Below are 23,921 nucleotides of genomic sequence, written 5' to 3'. Positions count from 1 at the left end.
TCTTCTGCCTGCCTCTCACCGTCCTGTTAGCTCACATAGGGCCGCTGTCCTCAGGGTTCGACAGCGAGCCAATGTCACCTTGCTGTGCCCAGGGGCAGGGCGTTCTCTGTGGGTGCTCCCACCCTCTGGAATGAATTACCTACTGAGCTCCGGACGGCTCCTGATCTCCACTCCTTCCGTCGGGACTTGAAGACTTGGCTTTTCAAACAAATAGGCTGACACTGATTCCGGGCTTTATTATTTACTACTAATTAATTATTTGGATTAAATTATGATTTTATTGTACTTGTTTCTTAACTTGTGTTCACTGCCCTGAGTCCTTTGGGAGAATGGCGGCATATAAATACATGAAATAAATAAATAAATAAATAAATAAATAAATAAATAAATAAATAAATAAAGGGTACATCGCAATAATTCAGTCATGAGGTGAGCATACCATGAGTAACTGATTGGAGGCACTCCTGACTGAAAAACGGGTGTAACTGGCACCCAAGTTGAACTTGTGCAAAGGCCCTTCTGGCCACAGCTGTCATCTGCTCTTGAGCAATAAGCTGCGACTCCATAAGGAACTGCAACTTGTGTACCAGTCTTCAATGGGGATATGCTGCCTGATCTAGTGGAAGTGGAATTGTGGGCGTAAATGAGAAGATGGAGCAAAATATATGCTGCTGTGAATTCCTGAATGAAAAAGGATATATAAGTCTAAAAAAATAAATTAGTTATGGAAGTTGAGATCCATGTAAATATACGGTACTCTTGAAGTATACAGTAGTGACCAAAATTGTGGAAACCTTTTGGGAAAAATGTACAGTATTTTTGAGGTTTGATGGTTAATAACACCACTTTTTTTGGAGAAGTACCATAAAATATATCCTATGTCCAGGTAACATGGGTTTTAGTCCAGTTTAGTCTTTTCAACCTTTGTTTGAGATACAAAAGTGGCTTTTTTCATGGAATTCCAGATTTTAGGTCAAATTCCTGCAATCTGCGCCAAACAGTCCTTGCGCTCAACTTCACATTGCATTGCGCCATTTCATCTTGTATACACAGATTTTCTTCCGTCACATAGGCACAGTCTCTTAATTCTTCTATCATCACTTGCTGTTGTGCACCTTTTCTTGCCTTTACCAGTGTGGTTTTGTAGTGACTGAGTCTCCTTATACCTCTTCTTAGAAGAGGTGTACTTAGAAATGCCACCGTTGGTTAAGTTTCCACCAATTTTTTTTCTAATTTCTTTATAACTGTAGCTTTGTTTCCTTAATAATACTATTTTATATCACTTTCTGGGCGACCAGTCAACTCTTTGCATCATTACTTTAATTTTATTACATTTTAAAATCTCACTAAATGATAGAACACAAAAAAACCACAACCAACTTGATAGCAATCACATATCACACTGACAAATGTCCTCTCAGCTTTAGTACATAACATCAACAACTGAATTGTACTGTGATCTGATTGGCTCATTGCCAAAAAAAGATGACACCTGATTGGCTCTTGAAACACTCATGCTCATTGGCTACAATCAGATGCAGGAAAGCTACCTGATATCCACCTAAGCAAGTTGTGTTTCCTTTTTCTGGTTATTTGGCTATAACTTTTCATACAATACAGATAATTGAACAAACTTTGTTGCATTACATTCTTGATTAAATTATCTTTCCATTGATATATAATTTTATGGTTTACTCCAAAAAAAAAGTGTTATTAGCCATCAAACCTCAAAAATACACTTTTTCCAAAAGGTTTCCACAATTTTGGCCACTACTGTAATGCCAGTCATAAGATGACGAAGTGAAAATGCTACTGTGCAATGAAACCTAGCTACAAATAGGCTGTCTCTTGCAATGAAGAATGACCAATCAAGAAATTGTTTCTTACTAAGAAATTGGTAAGAAAATAGCAATATAGGAGCTGATGTTGAATTTTGTTTTAAAATACTTGTTCATTTCTTTGTTTCATGTTTTTAATTTGGAGTACATAATCACATTTTAAAAATAATGAAATTAATCTCTTCTTAGGAAACCACTTCCAGCAGATCCACCCTACCAACAGAATAAGGCAGGCCGGATGCTACTTTTTCACTTTGCTACTCAATATCACTTTTTCCCTGAGATAGATAGATAGATGAGAGAGACAGAGAGAGAGAGACAGAGACAGAGACAGACGAGAGAATTTTCAAGAATCAGTATAGAAATATAAATAGTTATCTTATTGTATTTTATTTTATTACTATTTATGCAGATTTAAGCAAAATGAACTCAAAAAGTATCAGGAAAATAATTCAGAGTTCTAATGCTAAAAACAATGTAAAGTTCTAATGCAAAAGCAGTACCTTTGTATTGTTAGAAATTATACAAGTGTTTTGATAACCACTTCATCTACAACAATAACAATATTAGACTGATTCAAGATAGATAGATATATTTACCGGTAAATCTATATGTGTGTTTGTGTATGTATCAGTGGGTTGCCCCTGGTTTGCACCGGTTCTATAGAACCAGTAGTAAAACCGGCAGGAGGCTCCGCCCATTGACCCTGATGTCATCAAAACGCTTCTGTGCATGCGGCCCCGTTGCGATATATATATGTAGGTCTTTGGTTATCCGGGTTTTCTCCCGCGTAAAATTGGAAGTGTCTTGGCGATGTTTCGACTAAGTCTCATTCGTCATCTTCAGGCTGGTGTTTTCGTCGCCAAGACACTTCCAATTTTACGCGGGAGAAAACCCGAATAACCAAAGACCTACATACAAACACCCATGAAAACTTCAGAAAACAAATATATACACACACACACACACACAGAGTATTTATATATGTGTGTGTGTGTGTGTGTGCGTGTGTGTGCAACATTTTACAATACCATTAAACTGTTTAATTAGTCAAAAGATCAAACACTAATCCATTCAAATTATAAATGTTCATAGATACCAACAGGTTTGAAAAAGCTTTGGTCGTATTTAGGCTTATAAAATTAATTTCAAGACTATTTTTTTTCAAGCTGCAAGCTTTGGGGGTTTATTCTTGTATGTTATAAAATCATTTTTCAAACTTTTAGACTGAAAGTAAGAATTGAGCACAATAGCTGTCTTACTTAATTTTGCTGTTCTTATTTTATATATTGCTGACATTCTATATTGGATATAAATAACAAAACATTTGAAGATGTGGTTTGCATTTCAGTGTTTCACTTCATTGAATAATAAATAACCATACATTTGACAGATTTTTTGCTACATTATGAAAATCATTATTTAACCTAGAAACCTTCTATTATTAAATGTCTAGAAGACTGAGCAAATATACCAATTTTTTGTATCCATATCTGTAAATAAAATCTAAATCTTGTTACTAAGAATTCAGGAAATCTTCACAGCACTACAGTCCCCATATTTTTCAGCAGGGAGTTGAACAAGAGACATATTGAGTTCATGTTGCATGAACTCAGCCATTGTGCTTTATAAAACAGTGTGAAAAAACTCAAAAATTTGCTTTTAACTGCATTATGCTAATATTTTAAACCTTTAAATATGTATATTTTAAACTATCTTTTGGCCAATTCAACTCAACTTGCTGCTAATGAGAATTAAAAAGAGAACATTTTAAAAACAAAGAAGGTATTGGAAATCCTTCATGTTTGCTGAATTAGTATAAGTATAGCTGACATGGCCAGTGGCAAAGAATGCTAGGACAATAGTATCAAGGGTCATTGTTTAATCATCCTTATTTAAAAAACCCCCACCAGAATAAAACAGAAATCCACCAGAAACTATCGAAGTCTGTTGTTATATTTTTTTTTAAGCAGTGGTTTCATGAACTATTTCAGACCCTCGTCAATACAATGGCTGGATTCACACATTGCACTAATTACAGTGTGGTTGGTGGGCTAAAGGCTATAATTGGATTTGACAAATTGGAATTTATAGTTCAATTTTTATTATAAAAGACATAAACCATGGTTAAGCAAAAATTATAAACTAAGTCAATGTTCCTTTTCCTGAAAAACTGGCTAATAAAATTGAAAAGAAGTAAAAAAAAAAGATTAAAAGTCCTGTATTAGATTATACAAAAATTTAATCTGATGAAATTTATTTACATATTGAATGGCTGTAGGTCAAATGAATAAAAAAAAATCAGTGAGGTTATGCAGTAATTAAAGAGACACCCACACAAGCAATAACATAGATACACCAAACTCAGCAGGCACTAAGGAACATCATGGATACAGACTATTGGAAAGCAATCAATGAATGTAAAAATGACTGGTGGAAAAACAACTGTCCCAAAAGTAACTGATTGTACAGTTTGAACATGATAATCACAAGATTTGAATTGGGGTAGGAAGAAAAAATACGGCTCTGTGCTTAAGATTTAAAGTGATTCCATTATTTTTATGTGAGATATAAAGAGGAAATAACTGGAATAGCTGAAGTCTACTGATGTTTTCTATTCATGGTACACATTTCATTTCATGTGTTAGTGATAAAATGTGATAACTCTGGTAACTTCTTGGAAAAAAGTAGCAATCTACTATTCTAATCTAAAAATTAAAAATTAATAAATATACCAAGCCCATAAGTGTAACTGGAGAAGATTTCTTATATATCACTGGTCCCATACTGATCACAATAGTTGTATTAGATGACCATAACTAGAATATCAAACATTCTACTCATGTGACAGTTTTATTCATAGGTTTCCTACTTTGGACTGCAGAAATCCAGATAACAAAATTACAACATTTTACTGCCATCTAGGGTTCATCAGAATTTATGCAGAAATTCCAAATACATTACATTCAGTTTAATGTTCTAATGTGATTTTCTAGTCCTATTACAATTACGCAAAAGTTGCAGTCTATCAACTTCCTCTGAAGACACTGAAACACCATTTCAACTGCCATTTTAATTGCCATTTGTTAAGATTTCACAGCTCAATAAATTGATGTTGAATGATCAATTTTTGAACACTTAAAAATGAAGACTTTATATCCAGATCATATAGTCCAGTGGTCCCCAACCTTTTTATCGCCGCGGCCCGCTGAGCGCGTGCAGGGGTGGGGGCACGGCCCAGGAGCTTTTGCGCACGGCCCATTGCGCACGGCCCAGGAGCTTTTGCGCACGGCCCAGGAGCCTTCGCGCTGCAGCGTTCATGTCCCCCGGCCGCTGCGCGGCCCGGTGCCAGGTACTCCACGGCCCGGCACCGGTCCGCGGACCGGGGGTTGGGGACCACTGATATAGTCTCAAAGGTGCTTTTCCAAGACACTGGACTTTGTCTTTGAGGAAGATGTTTTGCTTCTCCATAGTTTCAAAGATCAGCAAATTTTACTGAGATGCTAATGCTCCTGAAACTCACATAACATAGAAATCAACATTACCCCTGTATTAATTCATTAACCATTCAATCAATCCATTTATTGTTATCTAGACTATAAATTAATCCATTTAGATGGAAGATTCTTTCATAAACTTTATGTCTATATACCTAACCCTAACTAGTTATATATTGTTATTGTACATTTTTGTTGCTAATATTTGTTTTTACTACACAAGATAATGTTTTACTTTGAAAAGCTTTATAGCATTATAAGGCTTTGTTGTAACATAGCCATAACCATATATAGCCTCTGAAAAATTTGCTTGCAACCACTTGATAGCACCAAACGGTCGCAGAAAATTATTTAATTAGAGAAATCTGCTATTTAATGGCCCTCTGGATTTTTTCCTATTGGATAGACTCCTTAATTTAAAAAAATGAATTCTGACCAAACTACTGGTATGCTTAATATGAGTTAATATAACAGCGCCAGTTATATTTTATAATTTGTAAATTTAAGCTTCGATATTATTTATGAAAATCAGGTTTATCAAAAATCCTAACAGCTATAAGTTGTTAATTATAAGAATCCAGCGTCCGTCCTAATTTTTGAAGCCTTCGTGAAAACGTGCCAGTATTTTCCAGTATTTCGGGAATCCTGCAGGAGATTCTGCCAACAGGCAAAAAATGCCGGGACTCGTCGTTCCGAAAGAGTAGAGGGCTGCACAAATCTCCCATTTCTATTCTTACTGACGTAAAAGTTTGGGAAGATCTGAAAAGACTACCAATATTTCTCAAATTCGACAACTTTAAGATGTATGTATTTTTATGCATGGCTGGCTGGGGAACTCTGGGAGTTGAAGTCCACACATCTTGAAGTTTGTGAGGCTGAGAAACTCTGAGCTAATCTTCCGGCACTTCGACTTTTCTTTTTTCGTTGCCTCTCATCTGCAACGGAACTGTAAGCCCCGCCCCGATCTAATGACGCAAGGAGATTCCCGCTCCCAGTTGTGGACTCATGGGCAAACTTCACCCGTTCCTACCCCAAATACCGAGCACTTGGGTGCCCAAAGGAACCCGCCTTCTTGCTTTAATTGGCCAATCAGACTTCGGCTTCAGCCAATGTAAGAACCAGAACGGGCTTTTTTTTTTTCTTTTCTTTTCCCCTCTCCGTGTTTTCTTCCACACCCAGCCCGCGAGGCTGAGTCTCGCGATACTCGAGAGCCGGCTCGGTTCCTGGTTGGTGGGACCGCGTTGAGAAAGCCGGGGCGGCAGCGGGGAGAGGGGCCTGAAAGAAAAAAAAAGAAGAAGAAGAAGAAGAGAAAGAAAAGAGCCCGGCCCGAGTCGCGCGCGGAGGGAATCGGCGAGAACTCCCTTCATTTCACTTTTGTGTTTCGAAGGAGGAGTCGGGAGCTCGGCGCCTTTGGCCGTTTTCATCTCTCCGGACGGTCTTCATGATGTCTGCGCTGGGACCGGAGAACGAGAACGTGAGCTCCCTTTCGGGCACCGCTTCGGTTCCCAGCGGCATGGAGAACACAGGAGGGGCCCCGGCTTCCGCCGAAGGGACGCCCGGGATAAATGACGAAGGAACGGTAAGAAGAGTCCGGTGGCTGGAAAAACCGGCGCTGTGGGGGCGACCCGCAGGTTCCTCTCGCCGGCTCAGGCGGGCGGGCGGGGAAGGGCAACGTGGGGCAAAGAACCTCAGCCGTTTCTTCGGCCCGAATCTGTGAAGCGCTCTTAACCGCTGAGTTTCTCGGACCGAGTTTGTCGGGTGGGGAACCGAGCCGTTGGCGCCGGAGACAATAGGAAGAGCCGAGCGGCTGTTGAAGCTCCAGCCGAGCGGCGCCTCCGGCGGACGCCTTTGCCAGGCAGAAGAGCGATGGGCGCGGGTATCCCGATGGAGGCGAGCGATTTCCCCGGGGACGCCGCTCCTTTCTCCGGTTTAATCGCGCCGCCTCCGCTGCGGCCACCCCCGCCCTCCCCCCCCCTTTTTTTGTCTCCGCCGGCAGCTGAGCCGTTAAATAACAATAGCATTGAGACTTATATACCGCTTCACGGGGCTTTTTATAGCCCTTTCTCTGGGTCCTCATCGGCGAAGCCGCGCCGGGTCTTATCCGTTCGCCTCCCTGTCCTGCTTTTCTTCCACCGCAAAAGCTCCGTCGGCGCCGTCCTGGCTGGGCTGCAGGTGGAAAAGGGGGCTTCCAAAAAGGGGGAATTGGCCGCGCGTCGTGTTCGCAGCGAAGCCGACGCTCGTGGTCGGTTGAAACGTTCAGTGTTGCGGCTTCAAGCGGCGTCGAGATACGGTTACCTTCCGTGGGGCGCGGTGGTAGCCTGGCTCTGGCGAACCTCCGGGCGCCTTAGCTCAGAGCTTGGAGGCTCCCTTGGCAGAGCGGCGTGGTTGGTGCTTGAGAGGCCTTCGCTTTCGGGAGGTGATGCGGTAATCCTGCCGAGGCCACTTCCCTTGTTTTGACGATTAGGATGTGCAGATGTCAATAAATAAATAAATAAATAAATAAAAAATGCTGTTGCCAGGCCCGGAGACCGCTGCTCTTCATTGTGGAAAGTCATTTGGACTCGGTTCCACCTGGTGGATGTGCGTTTCTGGAGAAACGACCCTTCTCCACTTGTCCCAGGCTTCACCTGCTTTAATGGACAGGGAGATTTCTGCTCAGACTGTTGAAAAAGCTAAAGATAAAGTTAAAATGGACAAAAATACACAAACCCTCAAGGGTAAATTTTAAGTAATCGTTCTTAGAAAATTAACATAGAGTCTTTTTTCTTTCTTTCTTTCTTTTTTGCTACAGTATATTGTTGATTTAAAAATAAAACTGGTGAGGTATACTGTTGGAAAGGCTAAAGGTTGCATTTACTAGTCTATTAATCTGAAATAAACCAGGAAATGCAGCCTATTTGTAAGTGGATTCCAAACAATTTTACTTCTAGGTGCTGCTAAAGTGGTGTTAGTTATGAAGTTGTGTCCCATGGACAACGTTCCTCCAGGCTTTCCTGTCCTCTACCATCTTCTGAAGTCCATTTAAGCTCATGCCTACTGCTTCCAGCCACCTCGTTCTCTGTCCTCTCCTTCTTCTTTTGCCCTCAATCTTTCCCAGCATTAGGCTCTTCTCCAATGAGTTCTTCCTTCTCATTAGGTGGCCAAAGTATTTGAGTTTCATCTTCAGGATCTGGCCTTCTAAAGTCAGGGTTGATCTCCTCTAGGACTGACCGGTTTGATCGCCTTGCAGTCCAACAGACTCGCAGGAGTCTTCTCCAGCACCATAATTCAAAGGCCTCAATGCTTTGGCGCTCAGCCTTTTTTATGGTCCAACTTTCACAGCTATACATATATGTTGTTATAAAATGTATTCGGAAGTGCAACTGTATCTGTGTTTTGTGTCCAGCTTCTGTCATACATTCGCACTTCCCAAATTTATATTAGTACAGTGACACCTGAAAACTACATTGAATAGTTTTGAATAAATGTCTTTTTATAGTTACACAATAAGATACATCAATGTTAGGCAGTGTCTTGCTTCCTTATATCTTTGTTTACAGATAGAAGATTGTAATTACACTGAGTACATGTTAACAAACTTGTTTGAATCATGTGTTCTTTTATTTCATTTTTAGTAATGTAATAAGGTAAAGATGTGAAACTCCAAATATGTCATTGGTAGCATAATTCAAGAATGTATAAATTTCATAAATCACATTAATTGATATATATTTGGAAAATAAATAATGAATTGATGCAAAATCTTGTTAGAATAGAGGAATTATTTATATCGGTTCTACAAATTAAGTAGGACTTGTTAAGCATTTCTAGCTATTTATTTTTTATTCTACCCTTTTAAAAGTACATTCTGATCAATTCAAAGCAATAAAGTCTCATGGTTGTACAATCACATACTGTTTGAAGTCTTGACTTAGTCCACAGTTTCTCACTGTGGTCTCTTTCAAACGTTAGACTATTATTTTTATAATATGTTTTATGTAATCATTACTGATCTTACACAATTTCAACTAATATATTTTTGTAGAAAATAAAAGGAAAAAAGCCTATGTTAATTCACTGAGGACAATTACACATTTACATTAAGGCTTTTTTGTGTTTGTACATTTTAGCTTATATCTTTACTTATTTAATACTTTTCTATGTTATCCCATCTACATACTCTAAGACAGGGGTGTCAAACTCAAGGCCCACGGACGGGATCCGGCCCATGGCGTGCTTACACCTGGCTCTTGGGGCTGGTCTGGAAATATCAAAGGACCGCCTTGCGGTGCCTCAGCCGGCCAAAACAGGGCACGCTCCCCATGGCCCGTTTTCAGCTGGCAGAGTGTTGCATGAGCCGTCTGCCCCCCACTGTCCGGCCCACAGAGAACTACAATGCTGATCCAGCCCTCGAAGAAATCCAGTTTATATCCATAAAAGAGGCTCACTAGTTTTAATAACAACCAAATCATATTACAAATTTAAAACACAATCAGAAGCAATATTATACTTTCTAGTATTTTGACCCTGCAGGCATGGAGAACCTAATTAATATGGTCTGTTGTGTATATTAGACATCTTGGAGTACAGATAGTCTTCGACCTATGACCACAATTGAGCCCAAAATTTATGTTGCTAAGTGAGACATTTGTTAAGTGAATTTTTTCCCATTTTATTATCTTTATTGTCGCAGTTATTATATGAATCACTGCAGTTGTTAAGTTAGTAACAAGGTTATGTGACTGCAACCATCATAAAATTGATGGATTGAAATGAAGTTCTTAGTACTCTCTGAGCTTGGTTATGATCTTGCAGATGTTTCATTATCCAATGAAGGTAACATCTCAAAAATGGGCATTTTGCTGAGGGCTTCCTTCTCTGAAACACTCACCCTAGTTGTGAAGCAAGAATAATTCTCATTCTTCTGTTCTTCTCAAAACTTGTAAAAATGTGGTGTTCTTCATGGTCTTTGGAACTTGTTATGCTGTAGAACTCTTAGTGGCAAAAGTATTGATGTAATGTAATGCAATGCTGCACAATGCAACACACACAAGACAATATATAACTTTATTGTAATTTTATATTTATTATGTTTTATATTATTACTTTATTGTCTGCAGCTGTTCCTTTTGTACCACGTAGAATATGTTTTACTAATGTGATTTATAAACTCATAAATACCATGTTTTCCCAAAAATATGACTTACCCCGAAAACAAGCCCTAGCCTGATTTTCATGCCTATGCCTAATATAAACCCTACCCTAAAAATAAGCCATAGACAAGCCCTGCCACCGTCTGGTTGTACAATGTGGGGCAAAGTGCAGGTGTAAAACTCAATGGCACAATACACCATGCAGCGTCCTGCCACAAGCAACTGTACTAGTGCGACGAGCCTCATGGTGTCCTTCCTAGAGTGGCTCCACTGGCGTGACAAGTCTCATCCATTCTTCCTAGAGTGGCTCCACTGGCGCAATGAGCCTTGTGGCATCCTTCCGAAAGTGGCTTCATCGGCGCGACAAGACCCAAGCTCCAGTGTCCCAGCAGCAGCAGGGCCAGCAGGCAGGAAGGCTGGAGGCCAGGGCGCACGGAGAGGTTGAGCTGTTGCGGCCACAGGCAAGTAGACGGTGGGACACAGGGTGAAGCTGGCAGTAGCAGCGCTCCCATTCCCATCGGCCCTCACACTCGCCGCCTCCTGTATGTCAAAAAAATAAGACCTCCCTGATAATAAGCCTGAATGCTTATTTCGGGGTCCAAAAGAAAATAAGACTGGTTTTATTTTCGGGAAAACATGGTATATACTTTTGCTGTACATAGTTTAGATTTCCAAAACAAATCTTAATGTTTGTAAAGTTATAAAATGTGAAAGAATAGTAAGGGATGTTATTTGTTCCTTAGGAATTTTTTGGTGATGAATCTCCAGGAAAACAAAAAGAAAATCAAGAACCAGATCCTACCTATGAAGAAAAAATGGTAGGTATTTTGTATTGTAATGTAGGTGATTACTTCAGGACTTGACAGTTTGGTTCATGCACTGGGCAACCAAGCACCTCAAACTTGGACTGATCTATCAAATAATCTTGATATTTTATCAATGTAATTTTGGTTTATTTTAGAAGGCTTTTAAAAATGAGAATAGAAGTTTGTTTCAAAGAAGCCACCTCCTATTCATACTCTTTAAATTTCCTTCAAAGTCTGTTGACATTCCCCACCCAGTCTTCAGCTACACAATTTCTAGCAGTGTCATGGTAATCAGAAGACTTCCTTGACCCAAAGATTGGATGCTAAATTATGGTGTTTTCTGCTTTTGCCCCTTTATAATTGACTTTATAATTGATTTTCAAATGTTAAAAACTAATTCTAGAATTTGATTTTTTTTCATGTTTAAACGTTCTTATTTTCTTGCTAATCTTTTTAACTTTATTGCAGCAAACCGATCGAGCAAACAGATTTGACTATCTGTTGAAACAGACAGAATTGTTTGCACATTTCATTCAGCCTGCTGCTCAGAAGACTCCAACTTCCCCCTTAAAAATGAAACCAGGACGACCAAGAATAAAAAAAGATGAAAAACAAAATCTGTTATCTGTTGGAGAGTGAGTATCAACAGACTCATATTTATTCTGAAAATGTGTCATTGTAAAATATTTTTAGCGCCTTTGAGTTGTAATGTGCAAAGGGCGTCATGCAACTAAATAAATAAATGTGAAACACAAAAATAGATCATGATTGAATACAAATATGCAGACACTAGAGTAGATCGTATTTAAATTGTCTGCAGACGTCTACCTCTGATGAGAGGGGCCATATATGTAAATAGCACATATATAGTGCTTTGGAGCCCTCTCTAAGCGGTTTACAGTCAGCATACTGCTCCCCAACAATCTGAGTCCTCATTTTACCAACGTTGGAAGAATGGAAGGCTGAGTCAACCTTGAGCCGGTCAGGATTGAACTCCTGGCAGTCAGCAAAATTAGTCTGCAATACTGCATTCTAACCACTGCGCCACCATGACTCTTCACTGTAAAACTCTTCAGTTTGGGATATAAGCAATACCTTCTATAAGGAATAGCTTCTATAGTGATGTTTAAGAAAGCTTAAAAAGAGTTGCCAGGGCGCTGTCTTTGAATGTTCTTTTTTCAGCATGTGAGATAGGATTATCTCTCTTTACTCTTTCTAGCTTTAAGTTGGAGAAGAATAAAAATCAGCCTTTCATTAGAATGGGCAGCATTTTTTTCCTAATAGAGTTTCATATATGCATGCTTTGAATATTTTCAGAATCAAGTCAAATTGCAGATATGGTTTTAGTTCAGTTTCTGATTTACATGATTGAAAGAAGGTAAACTGATATGGCAATGTGCTGTGATGAGATTTCATCCTCTTTTAATGACCCCATAATTCCTTGCTGGGTGGAGTCCGAGCAATGGAATGGAGCTGAGTGTTTACTGGCTGGATGCCAGGTGTAATGAGATTTGATACTTTAGAAATAGAAAAACAGCCAATACTTCCTGAAAACCACATATGAATAGAAGAACCATACAGAGCATAATATAGTTGTAATTCATAATAGTTGTTTGGAAAGCAGGAAAAAGCTTAAGAATGGAGATGAGCCAATGGCATCTTGAGCTGTGAATAACTGCCTCTCAAACTGGAAGCATTATGAATTTTTTAAATGTGTTGTTTTTATCTTCAACCTCAGATAACGGATTTTTTTTTTTTTTTACTTCTTCCCCCAACCAAATGTTTTCCAATAATTTACTTGAGTTTTTAGGGAGTAATAACTTGGACAAAGTCATGAATCCTATTACATGAACTCTTTTCAACATGTATTTGATTGGAACGTATTAAAAGTTGTGATGGATGCATTTTTTTATCCAAATAAGAGTTTACCTAAGCAGCTTGTAATAGTTGTACAATGTAAAAATTTGGTTTGTTTTGGACTCTACAATAGTTAGCTATTTATTTTCTTAACATTTCCATTGTTTCTAGCTATCGCCATCGTAGAACTGAACAGGAAGAGGATGAGGAGCTTTTAACAGAAAGTTCCAAGACTACTAATGTATGCACTCGATTTGAAGAATCTCCATCCTGTATGTAATACTTTTTGTTGTTTATATGTTTATATATTTTGGGAACTATCCAAAATTAAAAGATTTTGATACTTACTTTGCTCATTTAGCAAAGTTAATTCTCAATGGTATTCACATATTTGCCAATATTATTCAACTTAAATTAATATATTTTTTGAAATGTTATATGCTCCCTTTCAAAACAGAAGTCTTCCTAGAACAGATTAGAAAATATTCACATTGGCATTTTGAATAAAATTTTGCATGCAAACTTTTAAATATACTTATTCTGCCATCGTGTTTTACTTTTTTTATTCATTATATCCAACTTTTAATAGAACGAAATCTATTTTTTAAGCAGTATGATTTTTCTAGTGAAAAATGGGAACATGTTTTAAATTTTCTACAACAAATTATATTTCCAAACTGGATTCTAAATTGAGCATCAAACTTATCTCTTCTAGATCTACTACAGAGAAGTTATGTGTAAGCTAAATCCATACCCAATTAAATATGAGTGTAATTGAGAGAGATTTCAGGTTTTCAAGTTACACAGTTTTAAAATATATGTTCCCATGTGTGCTCAAAACTGTTTTTCCTCCTTGATTTTGAATGTGTACCATGTATAACACAAATTCAGGGATTTGTTGTTTGCTGCTTCATAATGAACACTTTAATGGGGTATCATTTCTGGTGTTTGAGAACAGAGAGTTAATCTGTTCTGTTAGCGGGAGGGAAGTTATACACCTTTCAAAAAAGATTGCTAATAAGTGCATCCATGCATTTGTATCTAATAACTTACTCTGATTTGAGAGGGTTTGTTTATCCTGTTGTCAAGATATATTAAAATGCCATGATAATTTGTTTTCATTAGTGTATGGCATTTCCTTTCAAATAGAAAATAACAAAATTATCTAGTTTTCTATTGATTAATCTTTGTAGAACAGTCAGTATTTTTATTCATTTGTAGAACAGTTAATATTTTATTCATTTGTACTCTTCCTGTTTCTGATGTTGATTAGCATTTTGTTTTGCAAACATTGCAACTAACCTGTTCCCCTAAATTAAGACATCCCCTGATAATAAGCCCAATCGGTCTTTTGAGCACATGGCAATAAGGCCAAGCGCTTATTTCAGGGTTCAAAAAAATATAAGACTGGGTCTTATTTTCGGGGAAACATGGTAGTTGGTAGACATGAGAAAAATCCTGAGTTACCAATTAATTTGCTTTGTATATATTTAATTTAGTCATAATATCATAACATTTTGCATTTTATTCTGTTAAGAATATGGACTGAATATTAGTCCTTTCTCCTGGGGTATAATGAGAATACTTACTATGAAGAAAATAAGAGGTGACTTTAAATTTATTATTTAAATTTACTACAGATGTGAAATGGGGAAAATTGCGTGATTATCAAGTCAGAGGATTGAACTGGCTCATTTCTTTGTATGAAAATGGCATCAATGGTATTTTAGCAGATGAAATGGTATGCAGAAATCTGATTTTATTTAGAATTAAAGTGATAATTAACATTTAATTTTAATTTTAATTACTACAAGTTTGTCCAGTTTCTTTTTAGTGAACTGTTACTAAATTGAAATTGGTTATAAATTGTATAATAGCATGAAATGCAAGTCACAGTGAATTAATTCAAAATAGAATAAGAGTAGAATAATTTTGTGTCAAAATGTAGGTTTTCTGGTTGTAGATTTTCTAGTCAGTCCTGTCCCAATATAAAATGATACAGTTGTAAAAAGCCTAATAATAGCAGATATATGTTCAGATTTTTTTAAAAAAATCAGTGCTTATTCTAGTAGCAAATTGAAAGTTGGCTTTTTTGAGTATTTGTAAAAATAAGAGATATAAATGTTATGTAATCAGATTTTAACATTTTAATTCTATTTATTGTTGGGTTGTTTTATTCTGTGAGCCGCCCCGAGTTCCTCGGGAGAAGGGCAGCATATAAATATGACAATAAATAAATAAAAAATGTAATTATTTGATTGGCTTTTGTGAAGGTTTTCTATCTTGAATAGAATTATTGTCTAAGTTAGTCTTGGTTCTGGAACCATTACTGTAAAGTCTATATAAATTCAGAATGTTTTATTTTATGTTCTGGAGTTGTCCTGGGTTTTATATTTTGAACATGATATATCATGCAGGTTGCAGTCTTATTTTCCTACATAGTTAAAATTCTGAATATATAAGCAGAGTTTTGAATGTTATCTAACTAGAGATGGTTGTATATTTGAAAATAGGCTTTCTGATAATAGAGAAGCTCATCCTAAGAAAATTAACAATTCTTAATAGCACTTTCAGGAAGAGTTTATGATATGGGATACAAATATATATGCTTACACGATCATAACATTTTCTAAATTTAATATATTGATACATACAAAGAAACACACACAGAATTCCAAGATGGATAAAACACACACACACACACACACACACACACACACACACACACGCACGTATTTATCTTGCTCCCTGATACAAATTAACTTTTTGTGTATATACATTGTTAACAGGGTCTTGGAAAGACATTGCAAACAATTGCGCTTCTTGGATACATGAAACATTACAGGAACATTCCAGGTCCTCATATGGTATTGGTTCCCAAATCAACTTTGCATAATTGGATGAATGAATTCAAGAGATGGGTGCCAACTCTTCGAGCTGTATGTCTGATAGGTGATAAAGACCAGCGTGTGAGTATGAACCCAAGTGTGTTTCTCTACTAGTCTTATATATGTTTACTGACAATTAGCCTACTCTGCCCATAGCAAAGTACAGGGGATTGGTAAGTGAAATTTCATATGGATAGTGACAGACTTATGATGCCATTAAGTACGACATCACTTAATGATTTTTCTGCTAGCTTCTCCATTGACCCTGGTTGTCAGAAATAGGTTGTGAAGCATGTAATTGGTGATCACATCCTAGATGCTGTGACAGTTGTAAACTCCTGTTTAAAAAGTGCCTGAATGGCAATCAATGCCTGGAGGGGTACTGTGATGGTCATAAAGTTACATTTCAGCACCATCATAACCTCAACTGATCAATTGGCAGGGAAGTCACTAAAGGTCTAACCATGTCCTACTGTATTCCGGTAAGCAATAAATGGTATGGAATCCTTTAAAGTTTCTTAATAATTATATCTCTATTTGACAAATGCATTTTTGCCAGGAACTGTGGTGGCACAGTCGTTAGAATGCAGTATTACAGATTAACTTTGTCCACAGCCAGTTTAATCCTGACGTTTCAGGGTTGACTTGGCTTTGCATGTTTCCGAGGTCAATAAAATGAAGACCAGATTGTTGGGACAATATGCTGACTTAATAAACTGTTTAGAGAGTGCTGTAAAGTACTATGGAGCAGTATATACGTCTAAGTTCTCTTGCTGTTGTTATTTTAAGCAGCTTAAACTTTGTGTACAATATTGGAAGTTAAACTGAAATCTATTTCTAGCTGACACAAATGCTTTTAAATAAGTATTGCCATTTTTAGAATGGGCTACTTCAGTTCTTCAGGTGGCTTTTTGAATTTTATTTATGGTTTATTAATTGGCAGATTTTTATAATTTAATCCTGTTTATCAAAATAAGAAAAAACGCTGTACTTTTTACTGGTTTTGAGTTTCCACATGAATTAAATCAAATTGCTTTTTTGCATTTTAAATGTGTGTGTTTAAATCTTCTGTTTATAAGGAAAATGATAACTTTGCAGCATAATTAAAATAAGTTTATTTAAATATATGTCAAATCCCAAAATAAAATATTTTAAAAATTAAGGCTATTGTAGTGTCATTGTTTGAAATCTTCTGTTACCACAACAGTGTTCTGCCGGTTAGGAATTATTATTCAATTGAAATTTTAAAATAAATAAGGGTGATTTAGTTTCTTGATTTAATTGTTTCTAATTCTTTATGCAGGAATTAAGGGAAATGTATTGCTATGTTTATTAATTCTAAATTAGTTAATATTAGGACTGATGATTATCTATTATTTTTAAAATACACCCTTATTCCTGACATGACCTGCTGGAAAACCTGGTCAGAAGGCTGATGCAATACAGTTTGTGAATTTTTGAATTATCTATTAGCAGAGTTACAAATTACCCAGAGTTTATACTTCTGTATTAAACCCTGAATTTCCCTAGTAGATTAAGATTATATTTTATGTAATTTTAGGTAACAAGTGGTAACAGATTTGAAATTATCAGGGTCACATGTGGATGTCTTTAATAATAACTAGCCATAAAATACACATTCTGTGGTATAATAATGATTGTCTTTAAAATGTTTAATTCAATATTTTCTCTGATTAAGGCTGCTTTCGTGAGAGATGTTTTGCTGCCAGGAGAATGGGATGTCTGTGTAACATCATATGAAATGCTCATTAAAGAGAAATCAGTATTCAAAAAATTTAACTGGAGATACCTAGTTATTGATGAAGCCCACAGGATTAAAAATGAAAAGTCGAAGGTAATTTTAAATGTCCCATTTAGGTAAGAATTTAAATTTTGCAGATTCCTGTCAGATGTTTATAATAATTTTTTTTCTTTCAGTTGTCAGAAATTGTGAGGGAATTCAAGACTACAAATAGATTATTGTTAACTGGAACACCATTACAGAACAACCTACACGAATTGTGGGCACTTCTTAACTTTTTATTGCCAGATGTCTTTAATTCAGCTGAGGTAATGAATGGAAATATTTGTAATGTTTAGTGGTATCTTAATTAAAAAAATATGGCTGAATGAAAGATTATGACATATATGTAGATGAAGTGATTGGTAAGCAGTTTGTGGGTGAAGCCTCAATGATCCTGATCTAAATAATTCTATCACAATTGCTAATAGAAATTGGAAAATGATCATCATTTGGAAAACTGTAATTAAAAGGGAACTTAGGTACAAGTTTGTCTCTTTTGATTAAGAAGCATTTCTCAGCAAGTATAAATAGTTTTAAAGAACAGCAACAGTTCTGTAGGAATTTATTAGTTGAATTCAATGAGATAACAACAACAACAATAATATAATACTGTCGACAGCAGATTTGACTGTGGCACTGTGAGCTGTTCAATATGAAATAAATATTTAAAATTGAAAATAAAGTAATTTTTATAAAACTGTTAAAAGCATTTGTAAAAGAAGCATTTCTAGCAAGGTAGAAAATAACTGTATCATTGGTGGTGCTTATCTTCATAAGCATAACTCTTCAGACCTGTAGAGCATATAATGTCCAGAGAATAATGCTGTTCGATCCTGTGTCTATTTTGCAGGTTGGAAATCAGCCTTACCTTTAGTGCTATTTTAATTTTTTCGCACTGATAGCTATATTTACTTTATATGGTAGAAATCAAATTATAGCTTTAGTAGATCTTAAAAATCATTAAGAAGATTATTGTGTTATCTATAATCTGTATCAGTGTGTCCTATGAAATTATAGATAATGCGAGAAGAGTGGGGGCATGTTCACTTATTTCATATCATATGTTGACACGAAAATTAGCCAACACGAGTTATCCTAACAGCATTCCTATATTATTTGAGCAAGAATTTGAAACAGAATTGAAACATATTTTTGGAAAGCTAAAACTGAAGATAATAGTTAAATTCTTCTGTTTGTATTTAATAGATGTGTGGGCAAGGAATAGTATATTAAATGCTGATTTATTGGTAGTGAATTATTTGATTATAAAGCATGTTTTTTAATGCAGGATTTTGATTCATGGTTCGATACAAACAACTGTCTTGGGGATCAAAAATTAGTAGAACGGCTTCACATGGTGAGTTTCTTTTAAAAAATGAACTAACTTTGGTCTATATTTACTACATAGCTCTCACTCTGTGCAGCATCTCTATGTATGCTACCTGGAACATAATAAAACATGCCTCTAAACTTTGCTTGAGACTGTTGGTGCAGCTATTGCAACATTTTTCATTTCCATAAATAGCACAAATAGTTTCATGGACATTGACTTCTAATTTCTTCTATGTTTTTTTCCAGAAATGTTATGTAATAGTTGAGGTTTCTCCAGCTGCATGCATGAAGGCCTTAGAATCACTATTAGATATAGCATGGAAAGCTGATACTTTTGAAAGAGAAATTAATCCAGTAGTATAAAATACAATTTACTGTGTGATATTATTCATTATACTTGACAGGTACTACGACCATTTTTGTTACGTCGTATAAAAGCTGAAGTAGAGAAAAGTTTGCCTCCAAAAAAAGAAGTTAAAATATATGTTGGTCTCAGCAAAATGCAAAGGGAATGGTAAGTAATTAAAATTAGTATTTGAATAAATATAACTTCTTATGTTGCTGATTGCTTTTTATTATTATTAAATCTTGAAGTATTTGCATTACATTAATGGAGGAGTGAGAGCCTCAGTTGTCTTTGTCTTTCTATATAGGTACACAAGAATCTTAATGAAGGATATAGATATATTGAACTCTGCTGGAAAACTGGATAAAATGAGACTATTAAACATTCTTATGCAGTTACGAAAATGTTGCAATCATCCGTACCTTTTTGATGGAGCAGAGCCCGGTCCTCCTTATACAACAGATATGCATTTGGTTACCAATAGTGGCAAAATGGTAGTTTTGGATAAATTGTTGCCAAAATTGAAAGAACAGGGTAATTATTTTATCTTATTGCTAAAAATTATTGGATAAAAATCAAGAAAATGTTCCCAATTGCTTTCATTTTCTATAAAAATAATGATACTATTAATTTTTGTAGAATTACAAAATTACAAAAGTAATTCTGTTTATAAATTATCTTCTGCCATTTGCTAAATATATATTATAAATGTTCAAGGATTTCTGATAGTTAAATTTATTCATATCGTATGTTGCTTTATGAGTATATTACTTATTTCAGTTTTTCATAAAATTTATTAAGAAGAATTTATTTGAGTAACAATTTTTAAATTTTTTCTTCCTGCTATAGGATCACGAGTCCTAGTTTTCAGCCAGATGACAAGAGTGTTAGATATATTAGAAGATTACTGTATGTGGCGAAATTATGAGTATTGCAGACTTGATGGGCAGACACCTCATGATGAAAGACAAGTAAGCATGCAGAAACAGGAGGTTTATTTGTTTGTCTTCGCACTCAGTGTGAATTGACCAACTTTTTTTATTGTAGGCTTCTATTAATGCATACAACGAACCTGGCAGTTCAAAGTTTCTCTTTATGCTGAGCACACGGGCTGGTGGTTTGGGAATCAATCTAGCTACAGCTGATGTTGTAATTCTATATGATTCTGACTGGAATCCACAAGTAGATCTTCAGGCTATGGTAAGCTTGATTAGCATGAAATCTTGTGTTTAAATCTGATTTTTTTCCCCAGGGATATTGAACATTCAGCAATATGTTTGCTTGTCTGACTGGATTTTTGATAAACACTATTGCATTAAAATAAGTTTTCTATGGTAATTATTACATAATTAGTTTTAAATTGTAAAGATTTAGACTTCTAAAATTATTCCAGGGAAATGATATCTGTTCACCAATTGTGCATTGTTTATATTACAAAAATGTAATTTTTATAAATTGAATATCCTTTTTTCTTGCCACATAGGATCGTGCACATAGAATTGGTCAGACAAAGACTGTTAGAGTATTCAGATTTATTACAGACAACACTGTAGAAGAAAGAATAGTAGAAAGAGCAGAAATGAAACTTCGCTTAGATTCCATAGTTATTCAACAAGGTAAAAATGTTACACTGTTTTTTAATACCATATGTGGTCAGTAAGCTAAATATATCCAAACTTGGAAAAAATGTATCAAAATAAAAAATGATTGCTAAGTACTGTAATGCGAAAATATACCAAAAAGTATTGTCTAGACATAAACTTGATAGTTAAACAGTATATCTAGAATGTTGATTTAAGAATAGTTGATGTTATAATTTTAATTGTAAATAGTAATTGGAAGGAATCAAAACTTTTTTTGAGAGAAGTTGCAAGTCTTATCCACCAGCGTCAATTTTTATACATTGTTAGATGAGGAACAAAAAACACCCCAAAACAAAACGCAGTATAAACATTCTGTTTAATGTTGGACAATTATACTTAATATTTAATATGAAAAATTGGCCTCACTCTTTTCTGGAATAGAATTACAAATTATAATTGAATAATAAAAGGTTGCTAATTAAAAAATATATTTGTCAACTATTGCCACAGAAGTAGATATGCTTGGTATTATATTATTGTTTTAATCCAGCTTTAGGTACAGAAATATTTTATTAAATTGTTTTTTTAGCTTCAAAACACAAGTTAAATGTTGCAGTGTCAAAGAATTGCATGTTATGCATATTTTTAAAACTTTTGTGAAGTTATCAGCCTCTTGAGAATATTCTCTTTTTTATATATATATATATATATATAGGAAGACTAGTAGATCAGAATCTGAATAAATTGGGAAAAGATGAAATGTTGCAGATGATTCGACATGGAGCTACCCATGTCTTTGCTTCAAAAGAGAGTGAAATTACAGATGAAGACATTGACGGTATTTTGGAAAGAGGCGCAAAGAAAGTGAGTGGATATTATAAACTAGTAGAAAAATTTATGCTAATCCTCTTAATTCAGATTTTATCAAAAAATCAGGTTGACTATATGATTACTTTTGTTGATGATAAAGCAGATTGTTACAAAACACCAATTAAAATCTCTTTATATATGTAGACTGCTGAAATGAATGAAAAACTTTCCAAGATGGGTGAAAGTTCACTCAGAAACTTTACAGTGGATACCGAGTCTAGTGTGTATAACTTTGAAGGAGAAGATTACAGAGAAAAACAAAAGGTAATGCATTTATTTCCCTTCAATATGTCGGTTAATTTTACTGTCCATTTATAACTATGATGCTCCCATACAATTTTCTAAAAGTACCATATGTTGCAGATGGCATTCACAGAGTGGATCGAGCCACCTAAACGTGAAAGAAAAGCCAACTATGCTGTTGATGCTTATTTTAGGGAAGCTCTTCGTGTCAGTGAACCAAAAGCACCAAAGGTGAGTGTCGTTGAAACTTGTTAAAAATAGAATAACTAGAAAAGCTTGTAAACTTATTCCTAAAATGTTTTATACACATAGGTATCCATATTGTATTGATGAAATTTTTGGAATGTAAACTATTCAAAGCAGATTTATGTGTGCTTTTATCATACTTGTTTCCAACTATGTCTATTCAGACAGTGGTTAGAGATAGAATAGAAAATGGTTTTCTTTCCTATAGATTCAGTTTCCAGTTTCTCTAAAAGAATAACATATATCATTTCTATTCATTGAAATGCTTATTAGAATTGTTATACGTGTATATGTGTCTGAATATATGCTTTGCATTTTGTCATCATTTTTGCTGTCTTTTTTTTCTTTCGGTTTACCACTTCATTGTTTATTTTTTTTCCCCTGTTTGTTTTGTAATAATAGCAAACAATGAAAATAAATCAAGCAGAATTGGAAGTTGTAGAAATTAAACCACTCATGTGTATAGATTTCCTCAATTAATTAACAATTAAATACACTTATGTATCAGTGGGGAGACACTTTCCGGGGAGGGAGGCAAATAGAATAAAATGGAAGTAATTTGTATTTTATGTGGAAATTAAATGCTGCTTAACTTCTGTTACTGAAGTGATTATGATTATAGTGCAATGTGTCTTTTTTTAAAGGCTCCACGACCTCCAAAACAACCTAATGTTCAGGATTTCCAATTCTTTCCACCACGTTTGTTTGAATTGTTGGAAAAAGAAATTCTTTATTATAGAAAAACTATTGGATATAAGGTATTAATCATCCATGTTTTGCTTTTTCAAGTTCTTTAAATTTTACTATATGACAGTAAAACCATATGTTTTGAGTAAAGCCGCTAGAGGTTTATATAAGAAACGATAAATGTTTTTAGAGCATGTGAACTAGTTATTTAAAGAAATATAAATTCCTTAGGTACCTCGTAATCCTGACTTGCCAAATGCAGCTCAGACACAAAAGGAAGAACAAATTAAAATTGATGAAGCTGAACCACTTAATGAAGAAGAACTAGATGAAAAGGAAAAACTACTTACTCAGGTATTCGTCACCTGCTAGACAAATTATAGACTACCTTTATTCCTTTTCTAGACTTACTAGTTGTTGTAGAAAAAAAAGTGTTCTTGTTGCAAAGTAGGGGTGTCAAACTCAAGGCCCAGGGGGCGTTTTTTTGGAAAAAATGGGCCCAAAAAAGTCTCAAAAAAGTGCCAAAAAAAGGCACCAAAACAGGGCATGTGGAGCCCAAAAAATGTCTGGCAGGTGGTGGGGCTTCAGCAATATTCAGTCTATGAGACACACAGACATTTTTGCCCCCTTTGGGAGACAAAAAAGTGCGTCTTATAGTCCGAAAAATACGGTAATTGCCTCTTGCAAACTCCACTCCCCTTTCGCTCCTCTTTTATTCCCTCTGGAAGGGGCCAGCAACTCTGCGCATGCACACACTGAGAACAGGCTCCATCTGTTCATTTGCCTCACTAA

General features: G+C 35.6%; 1 protein-coding gene across 4 annotated transcripts in view; it reads left to right on the top strand.

The window, feature by feature from the left end:
* The first annotated feature begins 6,315 nt into the window (after positions 1 to 6,315).
* SMARCA5 (SNF2 related chromatin remodeling ATPase 5) overlaps positions 6,316 to 23,921 on the top strand; it is a 29,597-nt gene continuing 11,991 nt past the window's right edge. For 2 of the 4 annotated variants that reach the window (XM_060686858.2, XM_060686857.2), the window contains exons 1-20: positions 6,495 to 6,914; positions 10,770 to 10,928; positions 11,211 to 11,285; positions 11,742 to 11,908; positions 13,302 to 13,402; positions 14,771 to 14,871; positions 15,920 to 16,099; positions 17,718 to 17,873; positions 17,957 to 18,088; positions 19,111 to 19,179; positions 19,559 to 19,668; positions 19,808 to 20,034; positions 20,350 to 20,471; positions 20,548 to 20,700; positions 20,984 to 21,116; positions 21,799 to 21,947; positions 22,098 to 22,217; positions 22,317 to 22,427; positions 23,087 to 23,200; positions 23,361 to 23,483. In XM_060686858.2, the coding sequence (XP_060542841.1) occupies positions 6,777 to 6,914; positions 10,770 to 10,928; positions 11,211 to 11,285; positions 11,742 to 11,908; positions 13,302 to 13,402; positions 14,771 to 14,871; positions 15,920 to 16,099; positions 17,718 to 17,873; positions 17,957 to 18,088; positions 19,111 to 19,179; positions 19,559 to 19,668; positions 19,808 to 20,034; positions 20,350 to 20,471; positions 20,548 to 20,700; positions 20,984 to 21,116; positions 21,799 to 21,947; positions 22,098 to 22,217; positions 22,317 to 22,427; positions 23,087 to 23,200; positions 23,361 to 23,483 (2,640 nt within the window). In that variant the 5' untranslated portion in view covers positions 6,495 to 6,776. Of the gene's footprint in view, positions 6,915 to 10,769; positions 10,929 to 11,210; positions 11,286 to 11,741; positions 11,909 to 13,301; positions 13,403 to 14,770; positions 14,872 to 15,919; positions 16,100 to 17,717; positions 17,874 to 17,956; positions 18,089 to 19,110; positions 19,180 to 19,558; positions 19,669 to 19,807; positions 20,035 to 20,349; positions 20,472 to 20,547; positions 20,701 to 20,983; positions 21,117 to 21,798; positions 21,948 to 22,097; positions 22,218 to 22,316; positions 22,428 to 23,086; positions 23,201 to 23,360; positions 23,484 to 23,921 lie in introns of all 4 variants that reach the window. The other 2 variants (XM_034401420.3, XM_034401419.3) reach the window with 1 other exon arrangement.

This window comes from Pantherophis guttatus, chromosome 8 (genome assembly GCF_059756535.1).
Source record: "Pantherophis guttatus breed Tessera chromosome 8, ASM5975653v1, whole genome shotgun sequence".
NCBI lineage: Eukaryota > Metazoa > Chordata > Lepidosauria > Squamata > Colubridae > Pantherophis > Pantherophis guttatus.
The sequence above is the reverse complement of the archived record's forward strand: the minus strand, read 5'-3'. Positions and strand labels throughout refer to the sequence as shown.